Below are 21,229 nucleotides of genomic sequence, written 5' to 3'. Positions count from 1 at the left end.
CAGCGCTGCACTGTCCCTGTGACTGTCAGAATACCACTGACAGCGCTGCACTGTTCCTGTGACTGTCAGAATACCACTGACAGCGCTGCACTGTCCCTGTGACTGTCAGAATACCACTGACAGCGCTGCACTGTTCCTGTGACTGTCAGAATACCACTGACAGCGCTGCACTGTTCCTGTGACTGTCAGAATACCACTGACAGCGCTGCACTGTTCCTGTGACTGTCAGAATACCACTGACAGCGCTGCACTGTCCCTGTCAGAATACCACGGAGGGCAGCAGGCTGGCTGACCCTGTGAGGAAAGCCTAAAGAGCCTCTCCTATTTCCCTGGCTGCAGCGCGTGACCAGGGGAGCGGCATACTGTACATATCGCTGAGAGCTTCCGGCTCACTGCCAGCCAGGACCCAGGCACCGGCCTGAGCCCCAGCCAAAGGCTTTGTCTCTCCTCGGGCCGCGCCGCCGCCAGGCCCGCCACCCCGGTGGTCCCTGACATGCCCGGCCCGCATGCCGGACCGGCCCACTCCATATACAGCTTAATATACTTGACGAGTAATTGCCACAAAAATAATTGCGATTAACTTGCGATTTAATCTTGTTTTTGGCATTGAACATTGGAACATTTTATTCAAATTTACATTTCTGTTTGGCTTTTTTAAGGGTTCGTAAACAAAAAGTGGACTGGCATAGTGGGAATAACTGCAGTTCTGGAACAGTGACAGCCTGCTAGTAAAGCAAAGGTCATATTACATTATATTAAGTAATCGTCTGGAGGTGATTACTAAATGTATTAATTGTGTTTAAATTATTGAACGCAATAATACGTTATTAACAGGAGGTGATGATTCTAAGCGCTTGGCCAAAATGAATCCCCAATCCCTTCAACTTTCATTTTTCATGGTGGTGTTAGTTCTTCAGTGATCATGGCTCATGAGGCTCTTTGACAGTGGTCTTTTATTGATTATATCATTTTGTGGAGATTTAATGAAGGCGTGTGTGCAAGCCTGCTTTTCACAGGGCGTCCAGAGCTCTGTTGACAGTGGCTGTCATCAAGTTCCTTTCATGGCTATTTCAAGTGGCCACCTGTAGGCTTCTTAGAACTGCAGGGTCATGGTAAAGATAAACTGTAGTTAGTTTTGTGTCTTCTTAGAACTGCACGGTCATGGTAAAGATATACTTTAGTTAGTGTTGTGTCAAAGGATGACATGTGTGTATGAGAGATTATAGGATGTACAATACTGTGGGCCCTATTATGATCCAGGTCTTATGCCTTATGTCTTAACTTCTTTACCTTTTTTTCACTATTTTGAAAAACATTTTTAAATACTTCAAATGCTGATCTACATCTGCACGTTGTGAACTTGCAGATCAGCTATTTGAAATATGTAAAAATGTTTTTAATTTTTTTTTTAAATAAGTTAAGGCATAAGGCATAAGACCTGGATCATAATAGGGCCCTGTATGTTTTAACTGAGTCAGACCCAAAGCAGATGTCTAGTGTCTGACTCTTAAGTCTATTTATTGTATTTTATCTATATTCTTATCTCTACGCGTACCTGTACCTATCCTGTGTTTTGACGCTTACTGTGTTGCTACGACACCTGGATTTCCCCACGCAGAGTCGGGGAATCAATAAAGATCTAACTGATCTCATTTTAAAGAGACAGACACACTGTACACAGTACACACACACACACACACACACACACACACACACACACACACACACACACACACACACACACACACACACACAGCAGCCCCCCTCTGTCATATTTACAGTAGATCGGCAACATAATGATATTATTTTTTTAAAGTCCACTTTTAATAATTATGAACAGCAAAATGTCAGCGACAACATGCACAGCAGCAGCAATCAAAGAGCTATGTATTGGATGTTATCCTTGCTGGTAAGTGGTAATTAACACCAGGGTAATTTAGCTAGCACCGTCATGCACTATCTCCAGATAAACCTTGAGCAGCTCTCCTTTGATTGTATGCCATGCCCAGCGTGTTATGAAAAGTGAAAACCTCTCGCTGGGTTCTGTAGTTATTCAACATCTGGTCGGTCGGGTACACCATACGTTTGATTGATTGGAGATTTCATTAGAAGTTTGCATAGAAAAAGGTACAGTTTCATGATGGTACAGTTCACTGGTACAAGGTCTACTAAAAGGAGATCCTAGAAAAGCACTTGGCTTATTTACACAGGAAACCATTGAAGTATTGTGGGAACATTAAAATCAGTTCTTCCGTTTTTGTGCACAAACTGTCATCAGGTATTAGCTGATGATAGTTATTATGGAGGGTACTAATGTTGAACCTTTCCAAGTTGCTTTGTTTGACGTATTGTACTGTGGTGCACTGCATTGTAGTTGCATGATTCTTAGTTGGTAGTACTTTTGTAGACTTCCGACAACTCAAAGCACTTTACAAAGTGCCTCACATTCACCCCTCACACATGCTCACAGGTGGCGCAGGGCCACAGTACACCTGACCAGCACCAATCATGGAGTTGAATCCACTGCAATGCATCCGGTTTGGCCGATACGAACAACAATTGGCTTTGTTCAGGGAGAAAATCCAGACGGGGACGGTGATCGACGGTGATCTTTGTTGGTGCGCTAGCTACAACTACAGCTGGACAGGGTCAGGGAGGGTGATCTTTGTCGGTCAAAGCGACAGCTACAGACTGTAGCGGCACCTGTCAGTGGGGTGTTGAACGGGACGAGTAGGGAGTGAGGGCTCCTCACCGGGAGGTTAGCTGGTGGGGTACAGGTACAGTGGCAGCACAGAAATATGTGGTGAGGTGAGGGAGGGTTGGTTTATTGGTTAGCAAGCATGTTGACTAAATTGGGAGCAACAACAGATAATTATAATGACAAAAATAATTGGGTGCACTGGTGTAGGCTGCCTTGCAAGGCACTAGCCTGCTTGTCCGTTCGGTGTCTTGCGCCAGGACACTTTGGCACAAAGCCAGGAGGAGGAGCCAGGGATTAACCAAGAACCTTCCGGTTCCCAGCTGCCAAGATGCATCAATTTTCTTTTGGGAGCATATTTATGTTGAGAGCCGAGCAACTGCCTACAAGCTACAGGCCCGCAGTGTCATTGAGTGTGCCTCACTCTTACTTGACAATATTGACAATATTCAGAGGAAGGCCCTCAATAGTGCAGCCTTTATGACACATGCTTACAGACCTAAAGTGATAATTTCCTCTGCTAGGATCCTGAAATCAAACACCTCATTGCATCTCCCATGTCACCCGTTTAGTCTTGTTTCAGCCTCTAAACATGCTGCCATGTGGGTGGGTGGGTGGGTGGGGTAGGGGGGGATTGATGGGGATTGAGGAGATAAAGACACAGAAGACTAGAACATGGGGTCAGATGCTTAGATTTGACCCTTGAATCAGTTTCTTTGTTCGGTCGGTCGGAAGTGAAGTTGACTTACAAAATCCTCTTTTCTTTTTTGCTTCCCACTTTTATAATGCCAAATTCTTGAACTTAAAAGTTCGCAACAAAACGTAACGCTTCCTATAACGGCTGAATTGGAAGTGAACTGAGGCCAACTGTGGTTTTCACATTCCAGCTCACACACACACGGCTCATTCACACTCACAGCACATCTCTACATTCAGGATTCTTCGTCATGCATATCATCACCGACTAGCCTACTTTCCACCTCGCCTTTCCTCTCATGTGATTCTGATTCAGAGGGACTTGTGACACATGTATTGTCGCTGAGCACGCACACACACACACACACACACACACACACACACACACACAAACACAAACAAACAGAACTTATGACTCAACAGCAGTTGGTTTGTTCTATAGCCCTGGGCTGGGCGTTATATCAATATCATGATTAGACTACTGCACAAGTGTACATGGTCTCTGGGATTTTGTTTGATTGTAGTATGCATTCATTAATTGTTTTAAAGGCTGTTTTTATTTAACTCTAGCTGTTCTATTATTTGCCTGTTACCAACTTAGTTATTATATAGGCATTACCGACGAGTATTTATCATAATATCAAGGTAATTATTCATTTGGGCTGGTAAGGCATAGAGGATTTCAAAAACGACTCTTCAGAGACACCATCAAGACGGTGGCTATATCATTACTGGGCTGCAAACCTGCAAATGATCAAAAAATGGTGCCGCTCCCCTGACATAAATTGGTGTAATATGGAAGCCTATTCCTGCACTACATCCTCTCTTCCTGCACTACTTTTTGCCCCTTTACCAACACGCTACTCTCAATATACCGATAACCTTTTAAAAACTCTTTAAAAATCTGGAACCAATTCAGACAACATTTCGATTTGAAATCTCCCTCGGTTCTCACCCCTATCTGTAAGAATCACTTGTTTCTAGTTTCTACCCTCCACCCCCGATTCAACCTACACCATAAGGAAAGAGAAGGGCCTAGTCTCCCTTAGCAACTTATACACTAATGGACTGTTTAGATCACTGGGAGACACTGATCTGCATTTGATTTACAAAATGTTAGCTTTTTCAGACTTCAACTACGCAATTTTGCAAACACTCACTTCGCTTCCTTCCCTATAGCTTACCTGCAAAAACTAAATTATATTAGAATCTACCCATTTATAGTTCTCTTATCTCTTCTAAAATATCCACACTCTCCGAGCTGAGACATACATGGGAGAGGGAACTCGGGACAGAGCTAGATGAGGACTGGTCGAGCGAAGCGCTAACTAGGAGGATAAACTCATCTTGTGCATGCGCCTGTATGTGCTTCATCCAATTTAAAGTGGTCCACACACACAGGACACATTACACTAAGGCCAAATTGGGTAGAACGTTCCCAGACACTAACGACTCCTGTAACAGGTGTCGTCGCTCGCCTGCAGCAGACCATACACATACTTTCTAGGGTACTCTTGCCCAAAACCTGCTTCTTTTTGGAAACATTTCTTTGATACTCTTTCTGTAGTTTTTGGCTTTTCGGTGCCTCTGTGTCCCCTAGTCGCTATTTTCGGTGTGTCTCCTGAGGTGGGCAGACTCGGTAGATGCGATCTCCTCTCTCATAGTGAGATGTCGCATTTTGCTTCATTGGAAAAGCCCTAGCCCCCCCGGCCACGACATCCTGGTTAAAAGACCTGTCATCCTTCATCTACCTAGAAAAGTTCCACATTAGAAAAATCTAATGTGGAAGAGGCTGTTTAAACAACTTTTTTTAGAACTCATTCCCACTGGGCCATATAAACAGATATTCATAATCTGTTTATCTGGCCCAGTGGGAATGGGCCTTAAACAGGAATAAAAAAATCCCAAATATTGTACATTCAGGAGTAGACAATCTACGGCCAGTAATGTGGTAAAACAGAACGTTCGTCCTGGATGTAAGAGGCACGAGACACAGTCGGTGATTGCACACCGACAGACTGGAAGGCCTGAGGCTGTACTGTCTGTCATCCTCCTCCACTCACAGTCATGTGAGGTTTGGAATGCAGAAGTTGTCCTCTTACCTGTAATCACGGCAATGCGGTGGACAGTCAGTCACAGATGCAGTCAGGTGCTCTCTCAGCCTATGTGGGCAAGCCTGTTTTTTTCCCCTTCCCTTGTTTACTATAATTAGTCATAGTAAAGCTATTGTTAGCTAGAGGAGTATAAAGGTTATGTGAGTGGGTCTAATATTGCATAATTAATGGATGATGGGAGTCATAGGGCATTAAATGTTTTTGAATTGATTAAATGTTTTTGAAAGCACGCAAGTAGGGTGATCGGTGCTGTTTGTATGTGGAACCATTTAGCCAATGAGGGAGCAGCTTTGGCAAAATTAGCCAATGAGGGAGCAGGGCCTTTGAATTCAACCTGTCTGTATGTGGCACCAATTAGCCAATGAATGAGCAGGGCGTTTAGCCAATGAGGGAGCAGCGTTTTCTGTGAAGTCACCAGCAACCAACAAGTGTGACCTGATATAAGGTCGCACTTGCTGTCTGTATGTATGTGACTGACTCTGCTCTCTCATTGGCTAATTTTTGCCACATACAGACCGCACCAATCACCTACTTGTGCACCAGCAGAGCGCACAAGTAGGCCATATTTGGCAATGAGTGCACAGACTTAAGTTGGCACCTCGACAGAGCGCAGTCTAGTTTACATTGTATTCATTCACAACATTGGCTGAGAGGATTCTCAAACTCGGTGATGCCGGCACTACTGGAAGTTTTCTAGTAACCGTGTCCTGTGTGTGCCGTGCCATCTGTCCTTGTATCCATGTGAATCGAGGTGTGGTTGAGTGGCAGGTGTTTTCTTTCACCCGGCAGAAAAGTGTGATCCAGCCACGCTCGACAGGCCTTACCAGGGAGTGTCAGTGTTCCCAGTGTGAGTGGGGTCTCGTTTTCTGCCCGTGTAGCATTATTGTCTCTTATCCACAACTTTCCAACGTCCCATCGTGCATTGCGCAGAAGGTGTGCGGCAGTTCCGGCGTCATAGCCGAGTGCGATCCTACAAGCTCACAACGGTTGCATCTGCGACGTGCGCTTGTATGTCAGCTGTTCTCCGGATGTGTGCCACACATAATGCTACAGTAAATTCTCGCGTAAACGGGTGGATAAGGTGTTTTTACCTTTCAAAAGCAGGCAATCCTTTGAGACTGCAATGTTTGATAGTATATTTCTAACTATTAATTTACCTAACGTCTGTCTATCTGACCGTCTGTCTGCATGCTGACATCATAGTAAACAGTGTCGCCCTTGCCACCATGGTAACAGTGCCCAACTGACATCAACAAAGCCCTACTGACATCACTGACTGACATCACAGTTTACAGTTTACATCACTACAGTGCCCAAATTTGGAGATGACATCACAGACTGGCCTGGACACGGAACACCATATATCGGCATAAAAGAGTGCCAGCCAGACAGATGAATACAACGGTTATTGCACAACTGGACATCGATGGTGACTATTCTGCCCAACGGGGCAGAATTGGGTTCTCCAACATTACTTCTGAGACTCCTATATTTAATCCCTCATCGCACACACCTGGGCACAGGACTAGTATATTACATAGACAGGAAATGGGGAGGGAGACGGGGAGTCACACGTCGTCACGATCGGTACTCGAACCTGCGACAGCTGCCCCAGACTGGGCACGTTCTCTTCTTTTTAACAGGAGATCCTTGGTGTCCAGCAGACGTTTTTTTCGTCTTTGAAAAAAAAGGTACTCGATGGTCGTCATGGTTTTAGTCTACAAAAGTAACACTGACTAGAGTTTAGCTGAAATAATTATTAATCAGATTATGTAATAATTGTTACATGGCTAGTGATGAGGCATTGGGTGAGTGCTTGGTTTGTAGGGGATGGAAGTGCACGGGATATGATAGCATTTATCTGTGGTTGCCGTGGTGTGCAGTCAGCGGGCAGCGCAGATTGCGTGGAGACGTCTTTCCATCCCTTCAATAAAAAAGAATAAAAACACTCACCTGTCCTGGCTTTATTTAGATTGTTGTGACTACTGTATCCTGGAGGCTGCGTGTGAAATGAGCTTGTAACATATCTCTCACCCCGTCCCGTCGCTCTCCACTGCACGCGCTCTGTTGTGGCTAAGAAAATACAAAATAAACAATGCTATGGTGTGACTGGAAGCCCAGTAACTGAAACACACTTAATGCAGATGCACACACGGACATGCACGCACGCACACTGTCGCACACTGTACACTTGGCACATGTGTTGCACTGGCAGTTCACTGATGCGACTATCATTAAGAAGGAACTACATTGATGTTGTTCCTGATGTGAGTCTAAAGCCCCTTTTCCACTACAAGGCGGAACCAGAACTTTCCAGAACCTGAACCTATTTTTTTTGGTTCTGGTTTTGTTTCCATAGCACACAGGCCGGTTTCAGACAAGGTTCTGCCTGGGAACCTGCTCTTGATGTAGTAGTAGTACTAAGCTTGAGTTCTGGGAACCTACGTATGGGCGGGGCCAGCAGTGCTGCTGCTCTTTTTTTGGGACCTTCCTGCTTGGATCTGGTTATATGGAAGCGTAAGCTGAACTTCACAGGTTCTTGAAAGTTCTTAGTTCTGGAAAGTTCTGGTTCTGGTTCTGGTTCGACCCTGTAGTGGAGAAGGGGCTTATCTGACTTGTGACTCATGACGTCTATTACAGCACCTTAATCAATTAACCACAGATGGGTAAACTATCATTTCAGTACATGCTGGCGGCTATTTGCGGCACCATAGTTTATTGCAGTGCATCAAAGGAGGGGGAAAAAAAAAATCTCATTTTCACATTGGTTACTAGTTTTGGCAATATACAGAAGATGTTTTTTTTTTTTTTTTCAAGTTATCAACTGATGAGTCAGACTGATGCAGTGCTGCTCAGAATTGTAGATTGTACAATAGAAATGATCAATAGAAACTACGGTGTTTTCCAAAGAGGGGAAGAATTTATGAAAAGGAAAAGAAAGACCTTCTGTTAATAGTCGAACAGTAACAAATTAATAGAGGTAGAAGACTGGTACTAGCAGCCAGGACACGGGGTCTGCTATCGACCGTAATTTAAATTCTGTGCACGTCGTGGCGTCCAACCTGTCTTGGAAGTGGCCTCCTGCCCCGTTTGAGTCTGAGCTGTCTGTTGTCCCAGGAGGAGCAGAGGGAGACCAGCCCTGGTCAGCCTCTCACGCTGACACACACACACACACACACACACACACACACACACACACACACACACACACACACACACACACACACACACACACAGCAGTGCTCCAACCGATCACCTGACAGTCTCATGTTGTTGTGTGAATTTAGTTCACCGCTATTCTTAGCCCCTGCTTTGGCAGAGAGAAAGACAGGAGAGAGAGGGAGAGAGAGAGAGAGAGAGAGAGAGGGAGAGAGAGAGGGCGAGGGACAGAGAAGCCCGGGGAAAGACTGGCAGAAGCACACAATGATGCCCAGGTAGGAGCCGGTAATATTTAACCACGGTGTGTGTGTGTGCATATGTGTATGTGTGTGTGCGCGTGTGCTTACAAGTGGGCATGACGGACGGTGCTTGCTTAAAGGGGGATTGATGGTGCTACTTAGAGGCGGGTATTAGGGCTGACGTTGGCTTTGTCATTTAATTTAGGCTAACTTTGTGTTTTCACAATTCTGGACCAAACTAGCGATAAGGCTAAAGTGTGTGTTTGTCTGTGAGGACGGGTTTGAATGGAGCACGTTGGTGGTTTTTCTGCACAAGGTGATGCTGGCTGTAGTCACACATTGATCAAGTCTTTAGTGTTAAGTTATGTAATATGGATTAGAGCGTACGTGTGGATTAGAAGGCTTGTTACGCAGGGCACTTTCAGTTTTTTCATTAGACAACCTTGTCTATGTCTCTATTTAGCTAACAATTTAACTGTTCGACAAAGACGAAAGAAGCGGTTTAGACCAAAACAAAGGCATGTTTTAACAAGATTTCCTATAGTGAAAGAGCCTTTTGTTAAAGGACAAGGTGAACATAATTAATACCTCAATTTGTTAGCATCCTCCTCGTTCTTGTATGTAATGAAGTCACTGCTACTCTGGCTTTCCGTCTATTAGGCGTTCTCTTCAAGGAAACGTGTGTGCGGTTCTTTAGAGGTACATTGGGAGTGGTTTCGCAGTACACAGTGGAGGTCAAAGCAGTACAAGTAACAGTCATGAAGTCATGTGCTGCTTTTATGAATGACTCTCCCCTCGACACTGTGGCGGTCCACATGACACTTCCTCCTCTTCTCCTCTTCTCGCCAACGTTCTTCTTTCAGTGTGTCTTTCTATATCAGCTCCAGGTTTTAGTTCTCTTTATATTTTGTCAACTCGTTTTCAACTCGGATGTTGTTTCTTTTTCTTTTCTTTTTTTTTCCTAGTTTTGTTACTCTTTCGTTTATCTGCCATTTTTGGACCCATCCCTGATATTTGGACATTTTGTCTTTCATTTAGATTTTTAATTAATTATTGTCTCCGAGACATAATTTCTTCCCTGTCCGTCCGTGTGTCTGTCTGTGAGCAGCTAATCTCCGGCACATACATACGTTGTTCGATGGCGTGAAACTTTGCATGCACACTCTCTGAAGGCCAAGGAAGAACCTCTGCCCCAATGTTTTTCCACATCTGCCTGTTATAGCGCCACCAGGAGGCCGATGTTTCCAAAACACATTACTCCTACAGATTTTGTCGAAACATCACAGCAATCTCTGTACACATTATCTATTGTCATGTGATCAAGACGGATCAGTCAGATTTTTTTATATTCCATCCTGATTGGCTAAGATTGGCTTCCAAAGTTTGCAGGAGTGGCCTGCATTTTGTTTTGAACAAAACAAAATACCTCAAATCATGGATTCCAAACATTGTGTGGGCTGGGAAGAACAGCCAAAAGTTGGTCTCCCACGGGGCAGACCCAGGTTCGATTCCAGTGTAAGACACGAAAAGTACAGATTGCAGCTTCCATTTTAACTTTTTGTTGCTGTTTCTCGATGGGGTTTCTCTCTGTCATCTCCTCTTTCCCTCCTCTTTCTCTCCTCTCCTCTCTCTTCTTCTCATGTAACGTTAATTGTCGGTCTGTGTTACAAAGTCCCATAACTGCTCCACTCTTATCTGACCTGTGGAGCAGCACCATGACTTCACAGTCTGTCTCGAGCATTTCATCCGTACTGTACCCACTCAAAACCTGTCGGTGTTTTCATAGAATAGACTAGGGAAGGGGAACCCTACATTAGGGCAACATTGTGGTACAGCTACAGTATATTATGATATGTGATTACTATTGTCTGAGATTTTGGATATCATACCATCGTGATATACCCACTTCATTATTATATAAACATGACTGAAGATTATTTATCAAAAATCTCATTGTTTAAATATCTGTGAAAGAACTCATCCCAGGAATATCATCACAATATTGATATCAAGGTATTTGGATAATATTATGATTCGATTTAATCTGTACCGCCAGGTGCCTAGGCCTCACCTAAATGACAGACTTCATTCACACTTCAGATCAACTTTATTATCCCATATAGTGGAACATTGGTGATCCAGACATAAAAACTCCATAAAATCCACAGTAAAACAATACACCACTATGCTAGATTAGACTAGTCTAGACATCAGCATAGACAGATGAGACGTATTGAGATAAACATTGAGTAAAACAATAAAATCAAATAAACTTTAGTTAACAGCACAGAATATACCTTACTTACAGTACTTCTTTGTCATCCAACGAATAGCAAAACTAGACAATATACAAAGTCACAACGACGCCACATCACAACAGAACACATTGTGAGGTTGTACGTCAACCTTTTTCATAATTTATTGAAAGGTTTTGCCTATAATCATATACCCAAAATACGACGTCGGTTTTAACGTGATAATCAAGTTAGGCTCTAGGATTGTTTCCTGCTGGTAAGAAAAACTACAGTGATGGATTTGAGTTGAGTGGAACTGGGATGGGACGATACGCAATATTATCGTTTATCATGATAAAAAACACTCATGATAATCGTATCGTGGAGATTTAATTTATCGTGATATTGTCCTCCGTCATGCATTGGGATCAATTCACCTTTTATTTGCCGGGCTGCATATCTGGTACACTTAAACCCTTGATACATTTTTTTTTTCACTCTCAAATGTCTTTGGCAAAAAATAGCCGATCTACAAGCTCACAACACGTCGCGATGCGACGCGTTGTGAGTTGTAGATCTGCTATTTTTTGGCAGATGTTCCGCCCCAAGCGAATGGATTTTGATTATCGTGATAATATCGTAAATTTGTTTTGTCACAATAATCGTGATATGACATTTTCATATTGTCCCAACACTAGAGTAGAACCTCATGATGAGTTTGTGTCCTGGTGTGAAACTATTTTATCAATCCGCCCAACACTGAACAGTAGCCGTTAGAGGCAGCCAGAGCGGTTGTAAATTCCTCACGTAATTGTTTCTATGGCGTTGATACCAGGTCATGCTGAAACACTTGAGAAAGGTCTTCTCGATACATAAGTCAAGTGGTATGCAGGGCTCTGGTCCGTTCTGTACAATGTAATTTGATCTCATTACTGAGTACTGTATGTGGGCCAGTGCATTACATCATGCAGTGCATTCAGTGATGGAGGTCAGTAATATGGGCTGGGTCCCCTACTGGGATCGGTGCCCGGAGGGGGGACAGTTTCCCCCTTCTTTAGTGGACACACGTACGCATTAAAACCTCCCCCAGTTTCAGTTCAAACTTAAGTGGCACCAGGGAATATTCCTGACATTTGCATTGGCAGATTGAATCCTCCTGAGAGACGAGCTGGTCTTTCAAGACCCAGCCTGCAGCCTATAGGCTCTGTCTGTGTTAAACAAACGCTCTTTGTGTTCTAGCAACAAACAAAAAAAATCACTGCCTGCCCCAAAGCCAAAGTCACTGATGCCTGGCCTAGGCTAGGTCCATTAGGACCTATGGGGAGCTGTCTAAACATGTGAGTAGGCTGTACGTTTGACTATTGTCTGGAAGAGGCATTCCTTGCTAAGGTTCTAAAATACCAACTTCTCAAAAATGAGATTGAACAACTTGGGTACAACTGTAAGACTAGTCGCAAGGGGTTTGCAGACGGCAGGAATTCCCAAGCCAAAAGCCAAAGCATTGGTAAAATTATTCTCAATATCCGTGATAATAGGCAGCCGCCACATATGGAGGAGACGCTGCTTCTTGTATCCAATCCATAGACTAAGACTAGACATACAGTATCAAAGACATTCTGAACTTGATGAGTGCATCTACCAGTATTTTGTGTTCAAGATGTTTTCTTGTCAAATGTGAACATAAATAAATTATTAAGTGTGTGTGTGTGTGTGTGTGTGTGTGTGTGTGTGTGTGTGTGTGTGTGTGTGTGTGTGTGTGTGTGTGTGTGTGTGTGTGTGTGTGTGTGTGTGTGTGTGTGTGTGTGTGTGTTTAAAAAGATGTTTATATTCTTCAGTCACTGCCTTGTAAGAGTGGGCGATATGGCCAAACATCACGGTATTGCTAACGGTTTATATTACAATCTAATATTTGTCTCTGAGAAATTCGGACTGAAGAGATATCCTGCCACTCGAGTGAAATGTGCTGCTGTACTGTCCATTCTATTTTCTTATGATTTTGTGTCTGCATGTGAATGATGTTGATTGAACCTCTGGGTTTTCAATCATAATAGGACACAGAGGTTGTAGTTTATAGCTTCTAGGAATGTGTTTGGTAAATGCTAGGTCACATAGTACTGTACATGCTTACACAAGCATGCCATCACACATACTGGTGTTCCCTGCACTGTTAAGCTTAAGTAACGCATAAAACTCAAATGCTGTCTGTATGTGTGTGTGTGTGTGTGTGTGTGTGAGCGAGAGTGCAGTATACTTAGCTGTTCTCGTCGCATGCCAGGCCCCTAACCCTTTGCCTATAAACACTGGCCTTATGTGAGGCTCCTGCGCCCTCCCTCCCCCCAATAAATTGCTATATTTAGGGGTTCATTCAGTGTCCATCTGCATGGCCCGTCTGCCCCCCAGACTAGAGAGAAATCCTCTGTCGGTCGTCCCCACTCCCCAGTGTCTTTTTCTAAGCTTCTAATAACTCAAGCAGGGAGTCTTGTTTTCCCCAAATGCATGGCAGTGTGCCAGAGCCCTGCGAAAGAAGTGGTTCCACGGCAGCAGCAGGTATTTATTTAGCTAATCCTTGTCGTTTGATGCCCCTTTTTCCTAGAAGACGTTCCGTGATTAATATGTGACATTGTGACAACGCCCTGCGGTAACTCCCTCCTGCCAATCAGAAGTGAGCTGGCACAGAATAGGTTGCTCAGAAAATGACCCATGCAGGTAGAGCTAAGGACTGCTATTAGAACAAAAAAACAAAAAAACAAATTACCGATCTATCTCCATCTACTTACTTAGGTTTACTTTTAGCCGAACTCTGTTTACAAGTCGAAAGGTCCTGGACATTGTGATCTGTCCTGCTGTCTAGTGTCTAATGACTGCATTTGGCACTCTAGCTAGCAATCTGGTGGATAAAACGGTCCAAAGAGAAGTTTAGTGGCTGGTTGGCGGTTGCTTGCCATCTGAACACACTCAACACAGTGCAGAGCTTCTCCCATGCTATTGACCAATTTTTACCAATGCTATTGATCTCACCTAACATCTCATCGCTGTCAGGTGGAAACCTTCGCCTTTTTGTTATTATTTCATAAATTATTTAAAATAGTGAAAATATCTACAAGCACAGCACACAATGCGAGGCGTTGTGTGCTTGTAGATCTGCTATTTTCACTACTTTTCACTACTTTATAACACCCGCATTACAGGGCTTATCACTTTCAACCTGATGGCTATATGTTGGGTATGTCATTATAGGCAATAATCTTACAATATTATTACAATATATTCTTCTTTTAAGTAGTGAAAATAGCAGATCTACAAGCTCACACAAGAGCTTGTACATCAGCTATTTTTGCTACCTTTTCTCCTAACACCGTCATACAACAGTCATACAACGTAGTTGAAAAATATGGGTAAATACAAGGTTTCTGCCCGACAGCAACCATATAATACTTTTCATTTGATAGTCATTCTGCAGCACTAGGGCTGTAAACACTCAACAGTCCCTTTCTGTGTCCCCCAACTAGTCATTTTGTGTCTTGTTGTTTTAATTGTTCCACACGGCTAGTTCTGCCTTTGCTAGTAATAGCCACCCGTCACAGTGGTGGTGAGTGGGCAGTGCACTGATCCTGGGTGCCTCCCCAGTGGCTGTGGTATGAGCAAGAGGAACGCCAGCCACGACACGACTGTTGGCACTGCCATGCTTACCGCTGCTGCGAGCTTATTACAAGCTTATTACAACCGTACCCCTCACACCCTTATGCTTATGTTCCTGTGTGTCCCTCATTCCATTTAGACACCCACAACGTTGGCACTGACGCTACAACACAATACCGAGGGCTTTTAATAGCGCTATCCTATGTCTCACTGGTGTATTGCACTAATATAAACAACAATAACACCTGAAATCGAATAGTACTACAAGTCAGGTCAAAAAACAAAGCAAGATTTCGTCTGTATTGGAGAAACAACTGGATGTTAGTTTAGGGATGGGACGATATGAAAGTTTCATGTCATGATTATTGTGACAAAAGAAATTGCGATTTACGATATTATTGCAATAATCAAAATCCATTATCCTGGGGCGGAACATTTGCCAAAAAATAACAGATCTACAAGCTCACAACGTGTCAACACGTTTTGAGCTTGTAGTTCAGCTATTTTTTTATTATTTTTTATAAGTAACTTTTACCAATTATAGAGGGTTTAAGTGGTACCGGATATGCAGCTCGGCAAATAAAAGGTGTATTGATCACAGTGCATGACGGAGAACGATATCACGATAAATTAAATCTCCACGATACAATTATCATGAGTGTTTTTTTTTTCACGATAAACGATAATATCGCTTATCGTCCCATCCCTATGTCAGTTGTCTTGTCCATTGTCCAATGGTTGTGGTTGTTTATTGTTGAGTGTAAAAGTTACAGGTTGGATTGTTCTGTGCTTTGTGCACTTCTTAAAAATACTCGAATAACTGGAAGTGGTATGTTGCATTCCTGTTTGGTGTTTTGTTACTGGAATCATATTTTCTGCAACTAGTATCGACTACTAGCGAGTGAAGTATGCAGAAATGCAGCGATTTGGAGAATATTCTAGTAGTGGCTTTAATGTATCCTTACTGCAGGTGTAAAGGGCTGTAACTGTTGATTATTTATCGACTACTTTTTCAATTTTGCCAGAAAAACGTTTTTTCTTTGCGGATTTTGGATTTCCAAAAAGCAACGAAAAAAACGCAGCAGTGTGCAACCAGCTTAACGTTTCTTTCTGCTCCTTTCTTTCCCCTTTGTTTCTACCTCTCTGTCGGTGTCTTGAGTTGACTTCTCACAACTTTTGCACAAATGTACTAATGTCATCTCTCTCTGTCTCTCTCTCTCTCTCTCTCTCTCTCTCTCTCTCCATCACCTTTCCACCGGACCTCCATCTCTCTCTGGTCCATCCCTCCATCCACCTTGTGTAGCTGGCCTACGCCCCAGCTGGATGCCAGTCAGATCCGCTTGATCGTATACCAAGACTGCGAGCGACGGGGCCGGAATGTCCTCTTCGACTCCAACGCCAACAAAAAGAGGGGCGCCGAGGAAACCCCCATAACGGTGAGTCGTGTTATCCTCTTCTCAATGTTCGTGACCCCCCGCCTGGTTTATTAGATGGCAGCAGAGAGCGACAAGCCAAGCCAAGTTCACTGGCTCAGTGTGGCTGCAGTCTTTGCTGAGTGCACTGTAGAGAGGGGTTTCAACTCCCGGCTCGCCCAACGTACGTACCTGTCGAAGTGTCCCTGAGCAAGACGCTTAACCCCTAACACAGGGGTTTTCAACAGGGAGTCCGGGACCCCTAGGGAGTCCTCAGAGTTTCTAGAGGGGGTCCTTCAAATCTTTTTGTGATAGAAACCTTTTTTCTCCTTTTTTATATTAACCACTTGAACCCTAACGTCCATATTCGGAGAACTTTAGCCAAAAATAGCAGATCTACAAGCTCACAACACCTCACAGCGCCTCGCAGCTTGTAGATCGGCTATTTTTGGCAAAGACGTTTGGTGTGGAGGGGGAAAAGAGCAGAATAAGTACAGAGTGAAAGTTTATTAAGTATTGACGGTTCAAGCGGTTAAATACAGTATCTGAAAACACAAATTGACATGAATCCAAAATACACTGATGATTGTGCTGTCAAACGATGAAACTATATGGAATCTGTGAAAAGGTCGTGGGGGTCCCTACTTCATCTCTCTCTCAACTAAGGGGTCCCTGGCCTGAAAACGTTGAAGACCCCTGCCCTAACAGCTCCTTCCCCTGCACTCTTGGTAGCCATCTGACAAAATAAATGTCCCCTCCCCCCGGATACCAGGAAACCCTCTGTTATGCAGTTGTTCTGCACTGCAACACACATAGAACGCATTAATTGATACAAGCACTGTACTGTATGTAATATAGAAAAACTCGAACATGGAACGCGATTTGGAAAGATGTAGGGGGAGCGAAGAGGAGAGGAAACGATCAAATGTGATAGAAGATCACGAGGCTGCGGGTTCGAGTGCATGGGTTCAAGTGTTCACACTGTTCCCATGTGGGTCTCGAGATCCACATGATTCATTATTATTTTATTTTTTTTCCTTTTCTGTTGCATCACCTATTTTTTTTCTCCTTTCTTTTCTTTTTTGCTTGAGTGTATGTACTGTAGGTGAGTGAGGACCCTGACCGGTTTGTTCTGGAGCTCTTATCTCCAATAATAATAGCATCAGCTGACAGCACATGTGGAAGCAGCATTCTTTCACCCTCACATGACGAGCATGTCATTCTCTGTGTGTGTGTGTGTGTCTGACTCTTTATTGGTAGATCATGTCTCCTGATGCATGGTTTTAAAACGCTTCAGGTGGACCATAATGGAAACTGTAAAGGTGCAATTCTGCGAAATTGCAAGTGTGGTTGCACTGACGCAAGTCGTGAGGAATCCACTGAGAAATTAATTCCGTCTTACCATTTATATTATATATTGTGATGTCATGTGAAGCATGTCAACAGTGTGAAGCGTGAAAAGGCTTCTCTTTTCTGTTGTGCAAAGGTTAATACTTTGCTGGCAATACAATAGTGTTTTGCCTATAACAACCACTCTAATTAGCCCTCAAGCTTTTCTGTGTTCATCCTTTTGATGGATCTATCTATCTACAAATAATATGTTCATGTACAGTAACAGTAAAAAAGTCAATTGATCCCAGTATACTGTGCAGCAATAGCCAATCTGCAAGTGTTGCGGCATGATGTGAGCTTGGAGATCTAGCCTGGCTTGGCCAGACTATATACTAAATGCATCTGACTAACTGCAGTATATACATCCCCTCCTTGTTTTAACATGGGTGGATTGTCTAGCTGAGCTAGGCTATTGGAGATCTGCTTATTGGCACGTGACACTGGGCCGCAACTAAGTATTTAAATCAGGCTTAATACACTGTGTTGTCCGAACCGTTGTCAATCCTGCAGCTTCCTGCCAGTTCATCTCTCTCTCTCTCTGACACACTCTGTACATCTCTGCTAATGTGCTGTCTCTGCTCTGCCTGTTCTCTCTTTACCTCTCACTGTCTGTCTGTCTGTCTGTCTGTCTGTCTGTCTGTCTGTCTGTCTGTCTGTCTGTCTGTCTGTCTGTCTGTCTGTCTGTCTGTCTGTCTGTCTGTCTGTCTGTCTGTCTGTCTGTCTGTCTGTCTGTCTGTCTGTCTGTCTGTCTGTCTGTCTGTCTGTCTGTCTGTCTGTCTGTCTGTCTGTCTGTCTCTTTCTTTCTCTCACTCCTCTCTCTTTGTCCATGAATTGAATACCAAGGACTTACAACGTAAAAAAGTCTGTAAGGACTTATTTGGGATGTTCCTTTTACGCAGGGTGTTTAACTGTACTTAAGTACATTTCTATTGTATTGACTAGACTTGTACTGTTCTCCGTTTTTGTCTAATAACATTTTCAATCAATCAATCTTTCTCTCTCCTCTTACTGTCTCTGTCATTAATCAGCCTGTCTCTGACTATATTCTCTCTCTCTCTCTCTCTCTCTCTCTCTCTCTCTCTCTCTCTCTCTCTCTCTCTCTCTCTCTCTCTCTCTCTCTCTCTCTCTCTCTGCTTTTGCCCTCATTGCCATGCCACAACTTCTTCTGGTGTCCATCTTTTCATCTTCACCCCCTCCCCCCGCACACTCTCTCTCTCCCTCCCTCTCTCTCACACATACACAAACGCACACATGCACTCACTCACGTCCGCACAGGGTGGAAAATAGAAGCTGTGTTTCTGTTAAAACCTTAGTGCTCATAAACATGTAGATTTATCTTCCGCATTAGACCCAGGGGCCACATATAGAAATGCAATATGAGGGGCTTTGCAGCGTGTGTGTGTGTGTGTGTGTGTGTGTGTGTGTGTGTGTGTGTGTGTGTGTGTGTGTGTGTGTGTGTGTGTGTGTGTGTGTGTGTGTGTGTGTGTGTGTGTGTGTGTGTGTGTGTGTGTGTGTGTGTGTGTGTGTGTGTGTGTGTGTGTGTGTGTGTGTGTGTGTGTGTGACTGTGTGTATGGGTCATTGCCAGTGCATTCAGCACATTCTGCATGGTTTAGGGCTTAGCCAGCTACTGTGACTTCTATCACATGACGGCTCTCTTTCTCTCTCTTCCCCCCCTCCCCTCTAACCCGGAGAGATTTTGTTTCGCCTTTTGAGAGCGAACGAGCAAGCAGGGAGGCAGTGGGAGAGAGAGAGAGAGAGAGAGAGGCGAAAAGTAGCCAAAGAAGAGAAGCGCTGCAATAAAAGAATAGAGCGATGAATGAGAAAAAGAGATGGTGAGGACAAGAGGGGAGGAACAGAGAGATGGAGGGTTCGGTGGTGAAAAGAGAGAGGGAAGTTGGAGTAGCGGAGGGAGGGAGGGAGTGATTGCAGTGCTGTGCTGTTAGCTCACGAGTTCCAGGGGAAGTCATATGACTGACAGTCACATGCTCCTGCCCTTTTGTATATACGACACTGTAGCAGGCTTTGGCCGCAGTGCAGTGGATACACACACACACACACACACACACACACACACACACACACACACACACACACACACACACACACACATTCTCTCACTGTCTCTCCATCTTTCTGTCTCCCCTCCACCCTTCTCGACCCTCACACACACACACACACACACACACACACACACACACACACACACACACACTGACAGTTGTTTGATGTGGGCCATTACCAAAAGCCCAGCTAAGCTCGCCAAACGCACATCCCCCTCCCCACCCCACCCCTCCCCTCTCCTCTCCAAATGCATTCCATTTCAATCTGGTGCCAAGTTAAGAAAGCACATGACACATGGGCTTGATTGAGAGTTCACTGCTCTTAGTTGGCTGTTTACCGACGTGCCTCTGGGCTGGGTTCTATTTGCTCTGGCAAAAAAACTAAAAAAGGTTCTCAAAAGGCAGGTCAGACTGGAGACGATAACAATGTCACATTCGCTCCTATTTCATAACAGTAGAATATTATTGTGTGTGAGAGTGGCGATACGGCTGCTGGTCTCCAGGATTGTCTTGACTTTGTATCTCGATGAAATGCCAGAATGTTATGTCACACCTAAGGTAAAAAACAGAAGGGCATAGGTCTGCACCCTGTTTATAAATATAGTCACAGTGTGTGTTGCTGCCATGTCCTGTTCATTTGAACTTGCAAGTTGGAATTTTAAAGTGAAATTTGGGGGTTGCCAGTGTGCATATATAGTACATTCTGTATATATACAGTACATGGTTGCACTGGCGCGAGTCGCAAGGAATCCACTGGTGGGAACGGAATTCCATCTTACCATTTATATTAGATATTGTGAAGTGAAGCATGACCAATCCTGTCTGATTGGACATGCTATTGTCCAATCAGAAAAGGGACAGAAACGTTCCATTGAATTCAATGGACCTTGGGGGTTTTGGAGTTGTAGAAAAGGTTACAGAAAACATCTGTTGAACTCAATGGACTTTTGGGATTACATAAAAGTTAAATGGAAACTGGTTTACTGTGGGTGACAGAAAAAGGTTAACAGAAAACAGGTTTACTTTAGGTAAAGCTCACACAAGCTCACACAAGCTTGTGAGCTTGTAGATTGGCTATTTCTGGCAAAGAGATTTGATAGAGAGTGTATCAAGTACTGTATCAAGTACGTATATTATAAGTACGTTTTACCAATAGAGGGTTTAAGTGGTACTGAATATGCAGCTCTGCAAATAAAAGGTGAATTGATCCCAGTGCATGAAAGAGGACGATTTCAGGATAAGTTACCTTAATTGCTGGGCTATAAGCCGCACCTGAATATAAGCCGCACCAGCTACATTTAGAACAAAAAACTAATTTTTACATATATAAGCCGCACCTGACTAGGTGACAGGTGTCCTTCCTGCTTCCCGCTAGAGCGCCCCTGGTGGCTGTTAGCTGTACAAATCTATATATAAATCCTTGTTAAAGACCATTGTAAAACTAGCTAACTGGCCGTTTGCTGTAAAAATCTTTATATAAGCCGCACCGTTGTATAAGCCGCAGGGTTCAAAACATGGGAAAAAAGCCGTGGCTTATAGTCCGGCAATTACGGTAAATCTCCACAATATGATTATCGTGTTTTTT

At 43.8% G+C, this 21,229-nt stretch overlaps 1 protein-coding gene across 4 annotated transcripts in view; it reads left to right on the top strand.

Annotated features, from left to right (window-relative positions):
• fnip1 (folliculin interacting protein 1) overlaps positions 1 to 21,229 on the top strand; it is a 60,211-nt gene that overhangs the window by 4,759 nt on the left and 34,223 nt on the right. For 3 of the 4 annotated variants that reach the window (XM_080749903.1, XM_080749902.1, XM_080749905.1), the window contains exon 2: positions 16,083 to 16,215. In XM_080749903.1, the coding sequence (XP_080606029.1) occupies positions 16,083 to 16,215 (133 nt within the window). Of the gene's footprint in view, positions 1 to 16,082; positions 16,216 to 21,229 lie in introns of those variants that run through there. The other variant, XM_080749904.1, reaches the window with a different exon arrangement.

Source organism: Nannobrachium achirus (genome assembly GCF_963921795.1).
Source record: "Nannobrachium achirus genome assembly, chromosome: 19".
Taxonomy (NCBI): Eukaryota; Metazoa; Chordata; class Actinopteri; order Myctophiformes; family Myctophidae; genus Nannobrachium; species Nannobrachium achirus.
Note: the sequence above shows the minus strand (reverse complement) of the source record. Positions and strands in the feature narration are given on the sequence as shown.